This window comes from Oncorhynchus kisutch, unplaced genomic scaffold (genome assembly GCF_002021735.2).
Source record: "Oncorhynchus kisutch isolate 150728-3 unplaced genomic scaffold, Okis_V2 Okis02a-Okis13b_hom, whole genome shotgun sequence".
NCBI lineage: Eukaryota > Metazoa > Chordata > Actinopteri > Salmoniformes > Salmonidae > Oncorhynchus > Oncorhynchus kisutch.
The window spans coordinates 13,380,046-13,400,527 of record NW_022261979.1 but is presented as its reverse complement, the minus strand read 5'-3'; the positions used below and the strand labels follow the sequence as shown (position 1 = coordinate 13,400,527).

The 20,482-nt window shown below is 44.4% G+C and overlaps 1 protein-coding gene across 5 annotated transcripts in view; it reads right to left on the bottom strand.

The window, feature by feature from the left end:
* LOC116359286 (NIPA-like protein 2) overlaps positions 1–17,246 on the bottom strand; it is a 67,538-nt gene extending 50,292 nt beyond the window's left edge. For 2 of the 5 annotated variants that reach the window (XM_031812034.1, XM_031812033.1), the window contains exon 1: positions 16,953–17,246. In XM_031812034.1, coding sequence (XP_031667894.1) covers positions 16,953–17,051 — 99 coding nt within the window. In that variant the 5' untranslated portion in view covers positions 17,052–17,246. Of the gene's footprint in view, positions 1–16,465; positions 16,733–16,952 lie in introns of those variants that run through there. The other 3 variants (XM_031812036.1, XM_031812035.1, XM_031812037.1) reach the window with 3 other exon arrangements.
* Between the last annotated feature and the right edge of the window lie 3,236 nt (positions 17,247–20,482).

Sequence of the window (20,482 nt, the reverse complement as noted above, 5' to 3'; positions counted from 1 at the left end):
TTGAGAGGGTTGATTAATAACCTGAACCAGATTACAGACACTGGTTACAGTGAGAAGCTTCCTGTTGAGTGGGTTGATTAATAACCTGAACCAGATTACAGACACTGGTTACAGTGAGAAGCTTCCTGTTGAGTGGGTTGATTAATAACTTGAACCAGATTACAGACACTGGTTACAGTGAGAAGCTTCCTGTTGAGTGGGTTGATTAATAACCTGAACCAGATTACAGACACTGGTTACAGTGAGAAGCTTCCTGTTGAGTAGGTTGATTAATAACCTGAACCAGATTACAGACACTGGTTACAGTGAGAAGCTTCCTGTTGAGTAGGTTGATTAATAACTTGAACCAGATTACAGACACTGGTTACAGTGAGAAGCTTCCTGTTGAGTGGGTTGATTAATAACCTGAACCAGATTACAGACACTGGTTACAGTGATAAGCTTCCTGTTGAGTAGGTTGATTAATAACCTGAACCAGATTACAGACACTGGTTACAGTGAGAAGCTTCCTGTTGAGTAGGTTGATTAATAACCTGAACCAGATTACAGACACTGGTTACAGTGAGAAGCTTCCTGTTGAGTGGGTTGATTAATAACCTGAACCAGATTACAGACACTGGTTACAGTGAGAAGCTTCCTGTTAAGTGGGTTGATTAATAACCTGAACCAGATTACAGACACTGGTTACAGTGAGAAGCTTCCTGTTGAGTGGGTTGATTAATAACCTGAACCAGATTACAGACACTGGTTACAGTGAGAAGCTTCCTCTTGAGCGGACAGCTTGATGAAAACCAGTCAATTATTCAGGTCCCCTGAGAAAGTAGACCTCTCTGTTTACATCACATACCCTAGCAAGCATTTTACACATTATTTAGATACTGACTGTTAGCACTTGGTGGCCTACAGCAACACCCCACAATAAAAGGCTTTAGATGAAGGGCCAAATGAACCTGCAACCACAACACTTCAATAACACCTGACATAAGATCTTCTCTAAGCATTACAGGGATATGGCTCTGAATATATACAACAACACCTCCCCCATAAGCATCACAGGGAATATGGCTCTGAATATACACAACACCTCCCCTATAAACATTACAGGGAATATGGCTCTGAATATACACAACACCTCCCCTATAAACATTACAGGGAATATGGCTCTGAATATATACAACAACACCTCCCCCATAAGCATCACAGGGAATATGGCTCTGAATATATACAGCAACACCTCCCCTATAAACATTCCTGTCTCTTCTATAGATGTTATATCCTTGTATGTAACATCAAATTAACTATTTAAGTGAGTCTAAGAAATGGCTAATGTATTAATGTTGTTTGATGTTGGGAAGTCAGAGTTCCTGAACCTTATTTGTAAGGCTACAGATAGCCCATATTACTATTTTCAGCACCTTTCCTGGGTAGCTGATCACAGATGGACATAATATGGAAAAGACCAGACAAAGAAAGAGAGAAATATATACATTCAGCTGTGCATTAAATCAATTGGTGTGTGTGTGCAGCGGGGTTGAAGCTACGGACCCATAGGCTTGGCTCTCTCATCCCTTACAGGCTTTTGGGAGGGAGGGTGGACAATGAGCCTGTCGTAGGGAGGGTGGCCAATGAGCCTGTCGTAGGGAGGGTGGCCAATGAGCCTGTCGTTGGGAGGGTGGCCAATGAGCCTGTCGTAGGGAGGGTGGCCAATGAGCCTGTCGTAGGGAGAGTGGCCAATGAGCCGGGCGTAGGGAGGGTGGCCAATGAGCCTGTCGTAGGGAGGGTGGCCAATGAGCCTGTCGTAGGGAGGGTGGACAATGAGTCTGTCGTAGGGAGGGTGGACAATGAGCCTGTCGTAGGGAGGGTGGCCAATGAGCCTGTCGTAGGGAGGGTGGCCAATGAGCCTGAAGTAGGGAGGGTGGCCAATGAGCCTGTCGTAGGGAGGGTGGCCAATGAGCCTGGCGTAGGGAGGGTGGCCAATGAGCCGGTTGTAGGGAGGGTGGCCAATGAGCCGGGCGTAGGGAGGGTGGCCAATGAGCCGGGCGTAGGGAGGGTGGCCAATGAGCCGGGCGTAGGGAGGGTGGCCAATGAGCCTGTCGTAGGGAGGGTGGCCAATGAGCCTGTCGTAGGGAGGGTGGCCAATGAGCCGGGCGTAGGGAGGGTGGCCAATGAGCCGGGCGTAGGGAGGGTGGCCAATGAGCCGGGCGTAGGGAGGGTGGCCAATGAGCCGGGCGTAGGGAGGGTGGCCAATGAGCCTGTCGTAGGGAGGGTGGCCAATGAGCCTGTCGTAGGGAGGGTGGCCAATGAGCCGGGCGTAGGGAGGGTGGCCAATGAGCCTGTCGTAGGGAGGGTGGCCAATGAGCCTGTCGTAGGGAGGGTGGCCATTGAGCCTGTCGTAGGGAGGGTGGCCAATGAGCCAGGCGTAGGGAGGGTGGCCAATGAGCCAGCCGTAGGGAGGGTGGCCAATGAGCCTGTCGTAGGGAGGGTGGCCAATGAGCCTGTCGTAGCGAGGGTGGCCAATGAGCCGGTCGTAGGGAGGGTGGCCAATGAGCCTGTCATAGCGAATGTAAGCAATGTCCCTACGTGCTCTGGCAGCTTTCATGGCTGGGAAAAATGATTTCCTATTCTGGCAGACAGCTTCAGGATAGTCCTCGCTGAGGAAGATATACGTTCCTCTTAAGTTCTTGGCTCTTTCCGGAACAGCTACTTTGTCCTTGAACCTGAGGAACTTGACTGCTATTGGCCTGGGCATCTCACCTTGGCCGGTGGTGGGTTTTCCAGTCCTGTGGGCGTTGTCCACCTAAATTTTACTGTGGTCCATCTCCAAATCATTTCCCTCACTTTGTCTTCAGACTCCGTCCAGGTCTCGTGGAGATTCTGCAATTCCGTCCACAACCATGTTGTTCCGCCTTGATTGTCCCTCAAGATAATCTGATTTCTCTGTCATCGTTATCATGGATTCACACACCGAACTGATGTCCTCTCTCACGGACTTACAGACTGCATTCAACTTGCCCGTTCTCTTGTTTAAACTCATCGTGCTGACCCTGGGAGAACTGCAAACTGTTCTTCAGTTCCTGGACCTCTCTGGTCAGGTCATCCATTCTTGTATTAGTTGAATGTTCCACCAGCTTTTGGACAAAACACTTGAAGCTACAATATGTTGTTGTTGTTGTAACAACTGCTTGTACAACACTTTTTGTTTGTTTAACAGATGCTTCACCTCAACGATACTCCCGCCGGCTTTGGTGTTTGTGTCACGTCTACTCCCGCTCCCCCCCTTCGGGTGTTCGAGGTTGCCAGTACATCTATGAGGCGTTCCAACAAGGTTTCATCCGCAAGTCCACTTCTCCAGCGTTGGCTGGTTTCTTCTTCGTGGCCAAGACGTATGGATGTATTGATTACAGAGGACTCAATGAAGGCACCACCAAGTACCGTTACCGGAGCTGGACCTGCGGAGTGCATACAATCTCATCCGCATCTGGGAGGGTGATGAATGGAAGACAGATTTTAGCAAGATGTCTGGTCTCGACGAGTACTTGGTGATGCCATTTGGATTAGCCAATGCTCCGTCAGTGTTCCAGGCATTTGTCAACAAGGTGCTCCCGGGACATGCTCGGATGCCAGGAGGTTGTTTATACGGATGACATTCTGGTCTACTCGGCTACCTTGGAAGATCACATCGCTCACGTCCGAGTAGTTCTGGAACGCCTCCCTGCTAACCACCTGTTTGTCAAGGCTGAGAAGTGCCAGTTTCATCAGGAGGCTCCTTCCCAGGCTACCAAATCAGCCTGTAAGGAGTGAAGATGGATGTCAAGAAGGTAGATGCAGTCAGATCATGGCCAGTCCCAATCACCATAAAAGGGGTTACAATGTTTTTTGGGGTTTTGCCAACTTCTACCGCCGTTTCATCAGGTATTTGAGCTCCATCCCCGCTCCTCTCACCCTTCTCCTTAAGGGTGGTCCCCGTAGGTTGGTCCAGAGTCTAGCAGCCGACGAGGCCTTCAGTCTACTAATGGGACGTTTCACCCTCCGCCCCCATTGCTCAAACATCCAGATCCCACAATACCTTTTGTGGTGGACGCTTCAGAGGTGGGCGTGGGGGCAGTTCTGTCTCAACGACAAGGTCATCCACAGAAATTGCATCCGTGTGCATATTTGTCTAAGAAACTATCCCCCGCAGAGGAATTACGACGTCGGTGATCGAGAGCTCCTGGTGGTGAAATTGGCATTAGGGGTGGAGACACTGGCTGGAGGGCGCCACGGACCCATTCGTCATCCTCACCGACCATCGGAACCTGGAGTACATACGGACAGAAAAGGAGGCTGAATCCGCGCCAAGCAAGGTGGGCCCTTTACTTCACAAGATTCTCCCAGGTTAAAAAACCCCACCAAAGCCGATGCCTTGTCACGTCTCTACGATTCGGGAGAGGGTCCTGCCCATGCACCTGTAATCCCTTCCTCTCGAGTTGTAGCCCCTGTGGTCTGGGACGTAGATGTGGACATTCGCCAGTCTCTGGAGATAGAGCCCGCACCCACTAACTGTCCTCCTGAAGGCATCTACGTTCCCACGGGGATTAGGGATCATCTGCTAACCTGGGCGCAGACAGCTGTCATCACTGGACAGTCAGGTATTTCTCGCACTACCCAATCTGAGAAGTATTGGTGGCCTACCTTGGCGCAGCACGTTAGTCGCTACGTCAACTCCTGATCAAAACAAATCCTCACGGAACGCTCCAGCAGGGAAACTCCTTCCCCTTCCCGTTATGGCCTTCCGGAGGACATCGTCTCTGACCATGGCCCCCAATTAACATTACGGGTACGGAAAGCCTTTATGGAGAAGCTCGGGGTCACAGTCAGCCTCACTTCCAGGTACCGGCCTCAGTCCAACAGGCAGGTGGAGAGGATGAACCAGGAGCTGGGGAGGTTCCTGAGGAGTCACTGCCAGGACCGGCAGGGAGAGTGGGCCCGATTCCTTCCATGGGCGGAGTACACCAGTGAAAGGGAGGACAGTAGCAGGAGACCCAACTGTGGTTTGTGACTACTATCATTTCCCAATTCAATTGCAGTAATTCCGTGACTGATTTTTGGCTAATTCTGTTACCGATTCGCAACAGAATTACAAGTTTTAAATCTCTCATTAATTAATAAACAAGTTTGAGATCAGTAAAATCACAAACTAATTGATAGCTTTACCTTTACTTGTTAGTTCTGTGAACATTCATGATCCTCCCTCTTCACGAGGCAGAGAAATTAGAACACATCTCAAAGTGTTTCTGGTAATGGAATGACAAGGCATAAAGCAATGTTTCTTAAACGTACGGCAAATAATTTCTCCAAAACGATACTAAACAAAAATATAAAAAAATGCTGAAATAAAAGATCCCAAAAAATGTCTCTGAAATTGTGAAACAATTTGTTTACATCCCTGTTAATCCCATAAACCATCTCCAAGGTCAACCGGTCTCACAACCGCAAACCGGATGTATGGCGTTATGTGGTCGAGCGGTTTAGAAGGACCTGAGCCCTAGGACCATGCCCCAGGACTACCTGACATGATGACTCCTTGCTGTCCCCAGTCCATCTGACCGTACTGCTGCTCCACCCGGCACAGCCAGAAGAGGACTGGCCACCCCACATAGCCTGGTTCCTCTCTAGGTTTCTTCCTAGGTTCTGGCCTTTCTAGTGAGTTTTTCCTAGCCACCGTGCTTCTACACCTGCATTGCTTGCTGTTTGGGGTTTTAGGCTGGGTTTCTGTACAGCACTTTGAGATATCAGCTGATGTAAGAAGGGCTTTATAAATACATTTGATTTGATTTGATTTACTGATGTCAACATTGTGAACAGAGTGCCCCATTGTGGAGTTATGGTATGGCCAGGCATAAACTACAGACAACTAACAACTGTATTTTATCTATGGTCATTTGAAAGCACAGAGATACCGTGACGAGATCCCGAGGCCCCATTGTCGTGCCATTCATCCGCCGCCATCACCTCATGTTTCAGCATGATAATGCACGGCCCCATGTCGCAAGGATCTGTACACTTCCTGGAAGCTGACATTTTTCCCCCAGTTCTTCCATGGTCTGCATTCTCACTAGACATGTCACCCCATTGAAGAGGAGTGGGGACAACATTCCACAGGCCACAATCAACAGCCTGATCAACTCTATGTGAAGGAGATGTGTCAAGCTGCATGAGGTAAATGGTGGTGACACCAGATACTGACTGGTTTTCTGATCACACCAGATACGGACTGGTGTTCTGATCACACCAGATACGGACTGGTGTTCTGATCACACCAGATACGGACTGGTGTTCTGATCACACCAGATACTGACTGGTGTTCTGATCACACCAGATACTGACTGGTTTTCTGATCACACCCCTACCTTTATTTAAGGGATCTGTGACCAACAGATGCATATCTGTAATGTGAAACCCATAGATTATAGCCTCGAATTTATTTCAATTGACTGATTTCTTTTACATGGAATTGCACAGTAGTATTCATCAGCCCATTCACTCAGAGGGAACAGAGATCTGGCTTCCTTGTAGCAGGAAGGGCAAACACAACAAAGGCCACAAGCAGGCTGGCACACTAGGGAGTGTCCTACTTGGCAAACATGACCTAATTGGCCTGGCAGGTCCGTTCTGGTCAGGGTGCTTCTGTCCCTAACATTCTACCCCAGAGTGTTCTAACTCTGTCCCTAACATTCTACCCCAGAGTGTTCGAACTCTGTCCCTAACATTCTACCCCAGAGTGTTCGAACTCTGTCCCTAACATTCTACCCCAGAGTGTTCTAACTCTGTCCCTAACATTCTACCCCAGAGTGTTCTAACTCTGTCCCTAACATTCTACCCCAGAGTGTTCTAACTCTGTCCCTAACATTCTACCCCATAGTGTTCTAACTCTGTCCCTAACATTCTACCCCAGAGTGTTCTAACTCTGTCCCTAACATTGTAGCCCAGAGTGTTCTAACTCTGTCCCTAACATTGTAGCCCAGAACATTCTACCCCAGAGTGTTCTCTATAGGGCCTAACATTCTACCCCAGAGTGTTCTCTATAGGGCCTAACATTCTTCCTGCATCTCCTCTCTCTGGGTCTGACCGGGTCTGAAGAGGTGACAGAACAGAACTCTCTCTGGGTCTGACCGGGTCTGAAGAAGCGACAGAACAGAACTCTCTCTCTGGGTCTGACTGGGTCTGAAGAGGTGACAGAACAGAACTCTCTCTCTGGGTCTGAGGAGGTGACAGAACAGAACTCTCTCTCTGGGTCTGAGGAGGTGACAGAACAGAACTCTCTCTCTGGGTCTGAGGAGGTGACAGAACAGAACTCTCTCTCTGGGTCTGAGGAGGTGACAGAACAGAACTCTCTCTCTGGGTCTGAGGAGGTGACAGAACAGAACTCTCTCTCTGGGTCTGAGGAGGTGACAGAACAGAACTCTCTCTCTGGGTCTGAGGAGGTGACAGAACAGAACTCTCTCTCTGGGTCTGAGGAGGTGACAGAACAGAACTCTCTCTCTGGGTCTGAGGAGGTGACAGAACAGAACTCTCTCTCTGGGTCTGAGGAGGTGACAGAACAGAACTCTCTCTCTGGGTCTGAGGAGGTGACAGAACAGAACTCTCTCTCTGGGTCTGAGGAGGTGACAGAACAGAACTCTCTCTCTGGGTCTGAGGAGGTGACAGAACAGAACTCTCTCTCTGGGTCTGAGGAGGTGACAGAACAGAACTCTCTCTCTGGGTCTGAAGAGGTGACAGAACAGAATGAGACTGATGTTCTCCTCCCCCACTGTCTCCCTCTCTCTCTCGGTGTCCAGGGGGACAGCGTGCTTCTTTGTGCTACGTGACAATGGAGAACTGTGACGGGCTGGGGATGGATGAAGGGGTAAAGAGATGGGCTGATCCGTGGCCTCTGACCTGGGAGGGGAGGAGGGAAGGGAGAGAGCAGGCTGGGGTATTGAGTTATCTCAGAGCTGCCAGCTGTTCAACCCTTATAGTACAGTAAACCCATTCTCCTGCAGAACAGTCTCTTCTCCTATTTCTACAGTATATGCCTCACAACTCATCTCTGCCCAGGCCCCCCTGACAACGTGGCTGACAGAATTCACCTCAGTCCTCATCTCTGCCCAGGTCCTGTCAACGTGGCTGACAGAATTCACCTCAGTCCTCATCTCTGCCCAGGCCCTGACAACGTGGTTGACAGAATTCACCTCAGTCCTCATCTATGCCCAGGTCCACCTGACAACGTGGCTGACAGAATTCCCTGCCTGGGACAGATGGGAAGATGAGTATGAGGAGAATGTGCATCTGTGTGCAGAGGAGAATGTGCATCTGTGTGCAGAGGAGAATGTGCATCTGTGTGCAGAGGAGAATGTGCATCTGTGTGCAGAGGAGAATGTGCATCTGTGTGCAGAGGAGAATGTGCATCTGTGTGCAGAGGAGAATGTGCATCTGTGTGCAGAGGAGAATGTGCATCTGTGTGCCGAGGAGAATGTGCATCTGTGTGCCGAGGAGAATGTGCATCTGTGTGCCGAGGAGAATGTGCATCTGTGTGCCGAGGAGAATGTGCATCTGTGTGCCGAGGAGAATGTGCATCTGTGTGCCGAGGAGGAAGTGCATCTGTGTGCCGAGGAGGAAGTGCATCTGTGTGCCGAGGAGAATGTGCATCTGTGTGCCGAGGAGGAAGTGCATCTGTGTGCCGAGGAGGAAGTGCATCTGTGTGCCGAGGAGGAAGTGCATCTGTGTGCCGAGGAGGAAGTGCATCTGTGTGCCGAGGAGGAAGTGCATCTGTGTGCCGAGGAGGAAGTGCATCTGTGTGCCGAGGAGAATGTGCATCTGTGTGCCGAGGAGGAAGTGCATCTGTGTGCCGAGGAGAATGTGCATCTGTGTGCCGAGGAGGAAGTGCATCTGTGTGCCGAGGAGGAAGTGCATCTGTGTGCCGAGGAGGAAGTGCATCTGTGTGCCGAGGAGGAAGTGCATCTGTGTGCCGAGGAGGAAGTCCATCTGTGTGCAGAGGAGAATGTGCATCTGTGTGCAGAGGAGAATGTGCATCTGTGTGCAGAGGAGAATGTGCATCTGTGTGCAGAGGAGAATGTGCATCTGTGTGCAGAGGAGAATGTGCATCTGTGTGCAGAGGAGAATGTGCATCTGTGTGCAGAGGAGAATGTGCATCTGTGTGCCGAGGAGGAAGTGCATCTGTGTGCCGAGGAGGAAGTGCATCTGTGTGCCGAGGAGGAAGTGCATCTGTGTGCCGAGGAGGAAGTGCATCTGTGTGCCGAGGAGGAAGTGCATCTGTGTGCCGAGGAGGAAGTGCATCTGTGTGCCGAGGAGGAAGTGCATCTGTGTGCCGAGGAGGAAGTGCATCTGTGTGCCGAGGAGGAAGTGCATCTGTGTGCCGAGGAGAATGTGCATCTGTGTGCAGAGGAGAATGTGCATCTGTGTGCAGAGGAGAATGTGCATCTGTGTGCAGAGGAGAATGTGCATCTGTGTGCAGAGGAGAATGTGCATCTGTGTGCAGAGGAGAATGTGCATCTGTGTGCAGAGGAGAATGTGCATCTGTGTGCAGAGGAGAATGTGCATCTGTGTGCCGAGGAGGAAGTGCATCTGTGTGCCGAGGAGGAAGTGCATCTGTGTGCCGAGGAGGAAGTGCATCTGTGTGCCGAGGAGGAAGTGCATCTGTGTGCCGAGGAGGAAGTGCATCTGTGTGCCGAGGAGGAAGTGCATCTGTGTGCCGAGGAGGAAGTGCATCTGTGTGCCGAGGAGGAAGTGCATCTGTGTGCCGAGGAGGAAGTGCATCTGTGTGCCGAGGAGGAAGTGCATCTGTGTGCCGAGGAGGAAGTGCATCTGTGTGCCGAGGAGGAAGTGCATCTGTGTGCCGAGGAGGAAGTGCATCTGTGTGACAGATTACTACCCTGACACTGTGAAGGACCAGAACACTACTATAGTGACAGATTACTACCCTGACACTGTGAAGGACCAGAACACTACTATAGTGACAGATTACTACCCTGACGCTGTGAAGGACCAGAACACTACTATAGTGACAGATTACTACCCTGACACCGTGAAGGACCAGAACACTACTATAGTGACAGATTACTACCCTGACGATGTGAAGGACCAGAACACTACTATAGTGACAGATTACTACCCTGACGCTGTGAAGAACCAGAACACTACTATAGTGACAGATTACTACCCTGACACCGTGAAGGACCAGAACACTACTATAGTGACAGATTACTACCCTGACGATGTGAAGGACCAGAACACTACTATAGTGACAGATTACTACCCTGACGCTGTGAAGAACCAGAACACTACTATAGTAAACAGATTACTACCCTGACACTGTGAAGGACCAGAACACTACTATAGTGACAGATTACTACCCTGACACTGTGAAGGACCAGAACACTACTATAGTGACAGATTACTACCCTGACACTGTGAAGGACCAGAACACTACTATAGTGACAGATTACTACCCTGACGCTGTGAAGGACCAGAACACTACTATAGTGACAGATTACTACCCTGACGCTGTGAAGGACCAGAACACTACTATAGTGACAGATTACTACCCTGGCACTGTGAAGGGCACTGTGAAGGGATTCTTGAAAAAAAATTGAAAATATACATTTTGGGTTTTTCACAAATATTTTTCTTAAAATATATATTTTGATAGATCAAAGTATCAGCTCTCTCAACATGTAAAATAAACAACCTCATTCTTACATGTTTTCATAAAAAGGCAACTAAATGGATTTATGTCAACTCTGTCACACACACCATAAAAAGACAACTAAATGGATTTATGTCAACTCTGTCACTCACGCCATAAAAAGACAACTAAATGGATTTATGTCAACTCTGTCACACACGCCATAAAAAGACAACTAAATGGATTTATGTCAACTCTGTCACACACACCATAAAAAGACAACTAAATGGATTTATGTCAACTCTGTCACACACACCATAAAAAGACAACTAAATGGATTTGTCAACTCTGTCACACACACCATAAAAGACAACTAAATGGATTTATGTCAACTCTGTCACACACACCATAAAAAGACAACTACATGGATTTATGTCAACTCTGTCACACACACCATAAAAAGACAACTAAATGGATTTATGTCAACTCTGTCACACACACCATAAAAAGACAACTAAATGGATTTATGTCAACTCTGTCACACACCATAAAAAGACAACTAAATGGATTTATGTCAACTGTCACACACACCATAAAAAGACAACTAAATGGATTTATGTCAACTCTGTCACACACACCATAAAAAGACAACTAAATGGATTTATGTCAACTCTGTCACACACACCATAAAAAGACAACTAAATGGATTTATGTCAACTCTGTCACACACACCATAAAAAGACAACTAAATGGATTTATGTCAACTCTGTCACACACACCATAAAAAGACAACTAAATGGATTTATGTCAACTCTGTCACACACACCATAAAAAGACAACTAAATGGATTTATGTCAACTCTGTCACACACACCATAAAAAGACAACTAAATGGATTTATGTCAACTCTGTCACACACACCATAAAAAGACAACTAAATGGATTTATGTCAACTCTGTCACACACACCATAGAAAGACAACTAAATGGATTTATGTCAACTCTGTCACACACACCATAAAAAGACAACTAAATGGATTTATGTCAACTCTGTCACACACACCATAAAAAGACAACTAAATGGATTTATGTCAACTCTGTCACACACACCATAAAAAGACAACTAAATGGATTTATGTCAACTCTGTCACACACACCATAAAAAGACAACTAAATGGATTTATGTCAACTCTGTCACACACACCATAAAAAGACAACTAAATGGATTTATGTCAACTCTGTCACACACACCATAAAAAGACAACTAAATGGATTTATGTCAACTCTGTCACACACACCATAAAAAGACAACTAAATGGATTTATGTCAACTCTGTCACACACACCATAAAAAGACAACTAAATGGATTTATGTCAACTCTGTCACACACACCATAAAAAGACAACTAAATGGATTTATGTCAACTCTGTCACACACACCATAAAAAGACAACTAAATGGATTTATGTCAACTCTGTCACACACACCATAAAAAGACAACTAAATGGATTTATGTCAACTCTGTCACACACACCATAAAAAGACAACTAAATGGATTTATGTCAACTCTGTCACACACACCATAAAAAGACAACTAAATGGATTTATGTCAACTCTGTCACACACACCATAGAAAGACAACTAAATGGATTTATGTCAACTCTGTCACACACACCATAAAAAGACAACTAAATGGATTTATGTCAACTCTGTCACACACACCATAAAAAGACAACTAAATGGATTTATGTCAACTCTGTCACACCATAAAAAGACAACTAAATGGATTTATGTCAACTCTGTCACACCATAAAAAGACAACTAAATGGATTTATGTCAACTCTATCACACCATAATAAGACAACTAAATGGATTTATGTCAACTCTGTCACACCATAAAAAGACAACTAAATGGATTTATGTCAACTCTGTCACACACACCATAAAAAGACAACTAAATGGATTTATGTCAACTCTGTCACACACACCATAAAAAGACAACTAAATGGATTTATGTCAACTCTGTCACACACACCATAAAAAGACAACTAAATGGATTTATGTCAACTCTGTCACACACACCATAAAAAGACAACTAAATGGATTTATGTCAACTCTGTCACACCATAAAAAGACAACTAAATGGATTTATGTCAACTCTGTCACACCATAAAAAGACAACTAAATGGATTTATGTCAACTCTGTCACACCATAAAAAGACAACTAAATGGATTTATGTCAACTCTATCACACCATAATAAGACAACTAAATGGATTTATGTCAACTCTGTCACACCATAAAAAGACAACTAAATGGATTTATGTCAACTCTGTCACACACACCATAAAAAGACAACTAAATGGATTTATGTCAACTCTGTCACACACACCATAAAAAGACAACTAAATGGATTTATGTCAACTCTGTCACACACACCATAAAAAGACAACTAAATGGATTTATGTCAACTCTGTCACACACACCATAAAAAGACAACTAAATGGATTTATGTCAACTCTGTCACACCATAAAAAGACAACTAAATGGATTTATGTCAACTCTGTCACACCATAAAAAGACAACTAAATGGATTTATGTCAACTCTATCACACCATAATAAGACAACTAAATGGATTTATGTCAACTCTGTCACACACACCATAAAAAGACAACTAAATGGATTTATGTCAACTCTGTCACACACACCATAAAAAGACAACTAAATGGATTTATGTCAACTCTGTCACACCATAATAAGACAACTAAATGGATTTATGTCAACTCTGTCACACCATAAAAATACTCTTCATTTTTACATGTGTTTAATGACCTTGATTGTTTAATTAAAACATTAGATTATTCAAATATGTAATTCCACGGCAACGGAATTGCGCTGACACTCAGATTCTGTACCAAACAAAAATCACTGATTTAAAAAAATTGAACAAACCATACATACACAAGGACTACTTTTAACCATTTTACAAAAACACTTTTTACTGGAAGAAGTTTGGTTACAGAATTTCTGTAAAATCTCCCTCAGTATCCACATTTTCCAATAAATAATTGATTAGGTCTACTTTTACTTGTTACTTCTGTGAACTTTCATTATCCTCCCTCCTCCCTCCTTCTAAAGAAATTAGTAAATATCTTAAAGACGTGGGGGGGGGGGGGGTTTGGTAACGGAATTTCAAGCCGCAAGGCAATGTTTCTTAAACTTACAGGAGGCAAAAAAATGTCTAAGTATTGATTTTAGTTGTCAGGAGACTTCAACGTGGCTGTGTTGATGTACCCTGTATAGTAGATGTTTCCTAAGGTAGGAGTCTTCAACATGACTGTGTTGATGTACCCTGTATAGTAGATGTTTCCTAAGGCAGGAGTCTTCAACATGACTGTGTGTTGATGTACCTTGTATAGTAGATGTTTCCTAAGGCAGGAGTCTTCAACATGACTGTGTTGATGTACCCTGTATAGTAGATGTTTCCTAAGGCAGGAGTCTTCAACATGACTGTGATGATGTACCCTGTATAGTAGATGTTTCCTAAGGCAGGAGTCTTCAACATGACTGTGTGTTGATGTACCCTGTATAGTAGATGTTTCCTAAGGCAGGAGTCTTCAACATGACTGTGATGATGTACCCTGTATAGTAGATGTTTCCTAAGGCAGGAGTCTTCAACATGACTGTGATGATGTACCCTGTATAGTAGATGTTTCCTAAGGCAGGAGTCTTCAACATGACTGTGATGATGTACCCTGTATAGTAGATGTTTCCTAAGGCAGGAGGAGTCTTCAACATGACTGTGATGATGTACCCTGTATAGTAGATGTTTCCTAAGGCAGGAGTCTTCAACATGGCTGTGTTGATGTACCCTGTATAGTAGATGTTTCCTAAGGCAGGAGTCTTCAACATGACTGTGATGATGTACCCTGTATAGTAGATGTTTACTAAGGCAGGAGTCTTCAACATGACTGTGATGATGTACCCTGTATAGTAGATGTTTCCTAAGGCAGGAGTCTTCAACATGACTGTGATGATGTACCCTGTATAGTAGATGTTTCCTAAGGCAGGAGGAGTCTTCAACATGACTGTGATGATGTACCCTGTATAGTAGATGTTTCCTAAGGCAGGAGTCTTCAACATGGCTGTGTTGATGTACCCTGTATAGTAGATGTTTCCTAAGGCAGGAGTCTTCAACATGACTGTGATGATGTACCCTGTATAGTAGATGTTTCCTAAGGCAGGAGTCTTCAACATGACTGTGATGATGTACCCTGTATAGTAGATGTTTCCTAAGGCAGGAGTCTTCAACATGACTGTGATGATGTACCCTGTATAGTAGATGTTTCCTAAGGCAGGAGTCTTCAACATGACTGTGATGATGTACCCTGTATAGTAGATGTTTCCTAAGGCAGGAGTCTTCAACATGACTGTGATGATGTACCCTGTATAGTAGATGTTTCCTAAGGCAGGAGTCTTCAACATGACTGTGATGATGTACCCTGTATAGTAGATGTTTCCTAAGGCAGGAGTCTTCAACATGACTGTGATGATGTACCCTGTATAGTAGATGTTTCCTAAGGCAGGAGTCTTCAACATGACTGTGATGATGTACCCTGTATAGTAGATGTTTCCTAAGGCAGGAGTCTTCAACATGACTGTGATGATGTACCCTGTATAGTAGATGTTTCCTAAGGCAGGAGTCTTCAACATGACTGTGATGATGTACCCTGTATAGTAGATGTTTCCTAAGGCAGGAGTCTTCAACATGACTGTGATGATGTACCCTGTATAGTAGATGTTTCCTAAGGCAGGAGTCTTCAACATGACTGTGATGATGTACCCTGTATAGTAGATGTTTCCTAAGGCAGGAGTCTTCAACATGACTGTGTTGATGTACCCTGTATAGTAGATGTTTCCTAAGGCAGGAGTCTTCAACATGACTGTGATGATGTACCCTGTATAGTAGATGTTTCCTAAGGCAGGAGTCTTCAACATGACTGTGATGATGTACCCTGTATAGTAGATGTTTCCATCAGTTCGCCATAGCCGTTGCTTTATTTCAGAATTTTTAGGATAGAAAAATGGTTGAAACATTTATTTATGCCTTAATTTCTCTAAAATATTAAGACTGCTAGCTTTTCATTTGACCCCCAATTTAAAATATGCTTCTATCAACTTCACTTTGGTGCTCATGGGTCATTTTAAATTTAAATTAACTAATACAAATCTCCAAACCTCTTGTTGTTTAATTGCACTATGTAAATGCTCCAGGGATTATTTCAGTTAGCATTTTTTGTCATGTTTTTCTAAGATTTACAACATAACAACATCATTTATAAAGCAAACAGTATCCCTTAGGTTTAGTACAGACAACACTAAAAGAGTTTAAGCACGTTGCAGAACAGTGATTCAGATATTTTTCCGAATATAAAAGACAGAAAATAACGCATCTTTAAGAGGGTTAAGCCATCAGCGACGGAGTTGACAAGCCACTGGAGTTAACAGGTAGTCTGACATGTTTTTTTTCCCCAATAGAAATTAAAAGTTAAAATGCAAACATTTGTACAAATATGGAAAATTATGAATAAGAAAATCCTCAATAAAAACAAACGTTTTTTTCCCCCATTCAAGTGGTATACAAAGTTACATTTGAGTTTCTTTCTCAGTTGATTTATGACTAAAACCTAATGAATATGAACCAAAAATCATATCTTAATCTATCAGGTAGATTGAGTTGATAGTTTATAGTTGTGATCATTGTGATTTGAATATTGGTTGTTTAAATTGAAGTAGAAAACTTACCAGAACATGAAGGTCCTTATGGTGTCGCTCACCTGATTCATTTAGGACTCCGACGTTAATGTCCACATCGCTAAACAAATGTTTTGTAGGAAATCACAGTTCTGAGAGAAATATTCTTCAAAGTCACAGAGAGGGAATTGCAAGAAACTTCACAAGATCATTTCCCAGTTAATATTCATTATTGACCGTTTTTAGAATTGGTCAACTTATTTTTTTGAGAGTTCGGAATTGGGATCGTTTGTCCCAGACAAGGGCATATCCGGTCCCAGAGCGGACATGGAAATAATAATAATAATAATAATGATAATATTAGGACAATTCCTAAAAATACAAATAAATCTTTCCCCTTAAAAAAAAATCGATAAATGTGTTTAATCTCGAATAATAATACAAAATAATATTTGTTTCAACTAATAAGAAATCAAGTTTCCCTGCCGAACAAGGATTGTGCGGACGTTTAAGAGTCAGTGAGTTACTAGTTGCCTACCTTCAGCGGATTCTCCCGGATTTCAGTGAACGGAGACGGTTGAGATGAATTCTGTCCTGTTCTGTTAGAAAACACGTCTAAAGTTGAGTTGTTCGCCATCTTTTCCTCTATCGTAGCCTTTCCTTCCAACTAGGCTACTTCATCGCAACTCAAGATTCGCCTTTTCACATGTTTGTCCGGTTCCAGTCTTGACATCCCGTGAGTTTGAGTCTTTCCTGCCCGGTCAACCGGCAGAAGTGTCAGTTTGCTCGTCACCACGTCAGAACGAGTTAACGAGGCGGGGATGCAGCTGGAGAGCACAGAGTTCCCCGGATGTGACCAGTGGTAGACAGTTGTCACTTCTACACAGAATACATGTCATCTAATCTTTTAGAATATAATAATAATATAATATTGTGGCGAACGAGAAGCAAACACTGGATTTTGGCGTGAAAGGCAGACATCCCACGCGTCACGCCGATAGGTGTTTCCCACTTGATGGGAATTGTAACGTGGCTCATAGAGCGAGGATCGTTACAATATAATACAATGGACATCCAAAGAACGTTTTAGCGAGTTATGCTTCAAGTTTATTTAATTAATAAATAAACTAAATCAACATAATCCACCATTATGCCACTGATTGCTATTGAACATCATAGCAGTCGCCATCTGGCGGACAATTAGAGAAACGTGAACATAATCTATAGCGGTATAGACCCAAATAATATCTGTCAAGAATGAATGACACAATCTATAGCGGTATAGACCCAAATAATATCTGTCAAGAATGAATGACACAATCTATAGCGGTATAGACCCAAATAATATCTGTCAAGAATGAATGACACAATCTAAAGCAGTATAGACCCAAATAATACAGTCATGTAGAATACAGTCCTTTAGAATACAGTCCTATAGAATACAGTCCAATAGAATACAGTTCTATAGAATACAGTCATATAGAATACAGTCCTATAGAATACAGTCCTATAGAATACAGTCATATAGAATACAGTCCCATAGAATACAGTCCTATAGAATAGAGCCCTATAGAATACAGTCCTATAGAATACAGTCCTATAGAATACAGTCATATAGAATACAGTCCTATGGAATACAGTCCTATAGAATACAGTCCTATAGAATACAGTCCTATAGAATACAGTCCTATAGAATACAGTCCTATGGAATTAAGTCCTATGGAATACAGCCCTATAGAATACAGTCCTATAGAATACAGTCCTATAGAATACAGTCCTATAGAATACAGTCATATAGAATACAGTCCTATAGAATACAGTCCTATAGAATACAGTCCTATAGAATACAGTCCTTTAGAATACAGTCCTATAGAATACAGTCATATAGAATACAGTCCATTAGAATACAGTCATATAGAATACAGCCCTATAGAATACAGCCCAATAGAATACAGTCATATAGAATACAGTCCTTTAGAATACAGTCATATAGAATACAGTCCTATAGAAAACAGTCCTATAGAATACAGCCCTATAGAATACAGTCCTTTAGAATACAGTCCTATAGAATATACCCCTATAGAATACAGTCCTTTAGAATACAGTCATATAGAATACAGTCATATAGAATACAGTCATATAGAATACAGTTCTATAGGATACAGTCCTATAGAATACAGTCCTATAGATTACAGTCTAATTGAATACAGTCCTATAGAATTCAGCCCTATAGAATACAGTCCTTTAGAATACAGTCCTTCAGAATAGAGTCATATAGAATACAGTCCTATAGAATACAGCCCTATAGAATACAGTCCCTTAGAATACAGTCATATAGAATACAGTCATATAGAATACAGTCCTATAGAATACAGTCCTTTAGAATACAGTCCTTCAGAATACAGTCATATAGAATACAGTCCTATAGAATACAGCCCTATAGAATACAGTCATATAGAATACAGTCCTTTAGAATACAGTCCTTCAGAATAGAGTCATATAGAATACAGTCCTATAGAATACAGCCCTATAGAATACAGTCCCTTAGAATACAGTCCTATAGAATACAGTCATATAGAATACAGTCCTATAGAATACAGTCCTTTAGAATACAGTCCTTCAGAATACAGTCATATAGAATACAGTCCTATAGAATACAGCCCTATAGAATACAGTCATATAGAATACAGTCCTTTAGAATACAGTCCTATAGAATACAGTCCTATAGAATACAGTCCTATAGAATACAGTCCTTTAGCAACCTGCACTCAGGGGTAGACGTAACATAGTAAACGTAATTCCATGACATATTTAGTATGATATGTTTTGTATGGTACGTATTCATTTGTGGATGTCTGACACCCATTTAGTATGATATGTTACGCACTTGCAAAATATATGATATGTTATGAATTAATATTTGTTGTTTGCTAACCTTAACTAGGTGGCTAACACGAACGTTAGCTAGGCTACGGTTAGGAGTTAGGTAAACATTTTAAGTCTAGGGTTAGGGGAAGGGTTAGCTAACATGCTAAGTAGTTGCAAAGTAGCTAATGATGTAAAATGGTAAAGTTGTCCGTGATGAGATTTGAACACGCAACGTTTGGGTCCTAGATGTTTGCGTTATACTACCCGACCAACCCCCATACTTTTGTTTTTGCCTTAAGTAACCTTCTGTCTTAGGTAACCATACTAAACATAACATGCCGTAGCAATTTCAGTGTCCCGGATTTCCGTTGACTATGATACGTCTAGTCTATGAGACCAGACTGGTATGTGTCCAGTTTGTAGTTTGCGTCACACTCAGACAGCCTCCATTACCATCAGGTATAATGTGAGGTGGTTATCTACCTGTGAAGGAGAGGAGAAGGAATCATAGAGCAGCTTTTTATTTCACAGACATATGTTCAGTCCCAACCCCCTCCAACCCCCTCCAACCCCCAGTCCCAACCCCCTCCAACCCCCAGCTCCAACCCCCTCCAACCCCCCCCCCAACCCCCAGTCCCAACCCCCTCCAACCCCCAGCTCCAACCCCCAGTCCCAACCCCCTCAATCCCCCAGTCCCAACCCCCTCCAACCCCCAGTCCCAACCCCCAGTCCCAACCCCCAGTCCCACCCCCCTCCAACCCCCAGTCCCAACCCCCTCCATCCCCCAGCTCCAACCCCCTCCATCCCCCAGTCCCAACCCCCTCCATCCCCCAGCTCCAACCCCCAGTCCCAACCCCCTCCATCCCCCAGCTCCATCCCCCAGTCCCAACCCCCAGTCCCAACCCCCTCCATCCCCCAGTCCCAACCCCCTCCATCCCCCAGTCCCAACCCCCTCCAACCCCCAGTCCCAACCCCCAGCTCCAACCCCCAGTCCCAACCCCCAGTCCCAACCCCCTCCATCCCCCAGTCCCAACCCCCAGCTCCATCCCCCAGTCCCAACCCCCAGCTCCATCCCCCAGTCCCAACCCCCTCCAACCCCCAGCTCCAACCCCCAGCTCCATCCCCCAGTCCCAACCCCCAGCTCCATCCCCAGTCCCAACCCCCAGCTCCAACCCCCAGTCCCAACCCCCTCCAACCCCC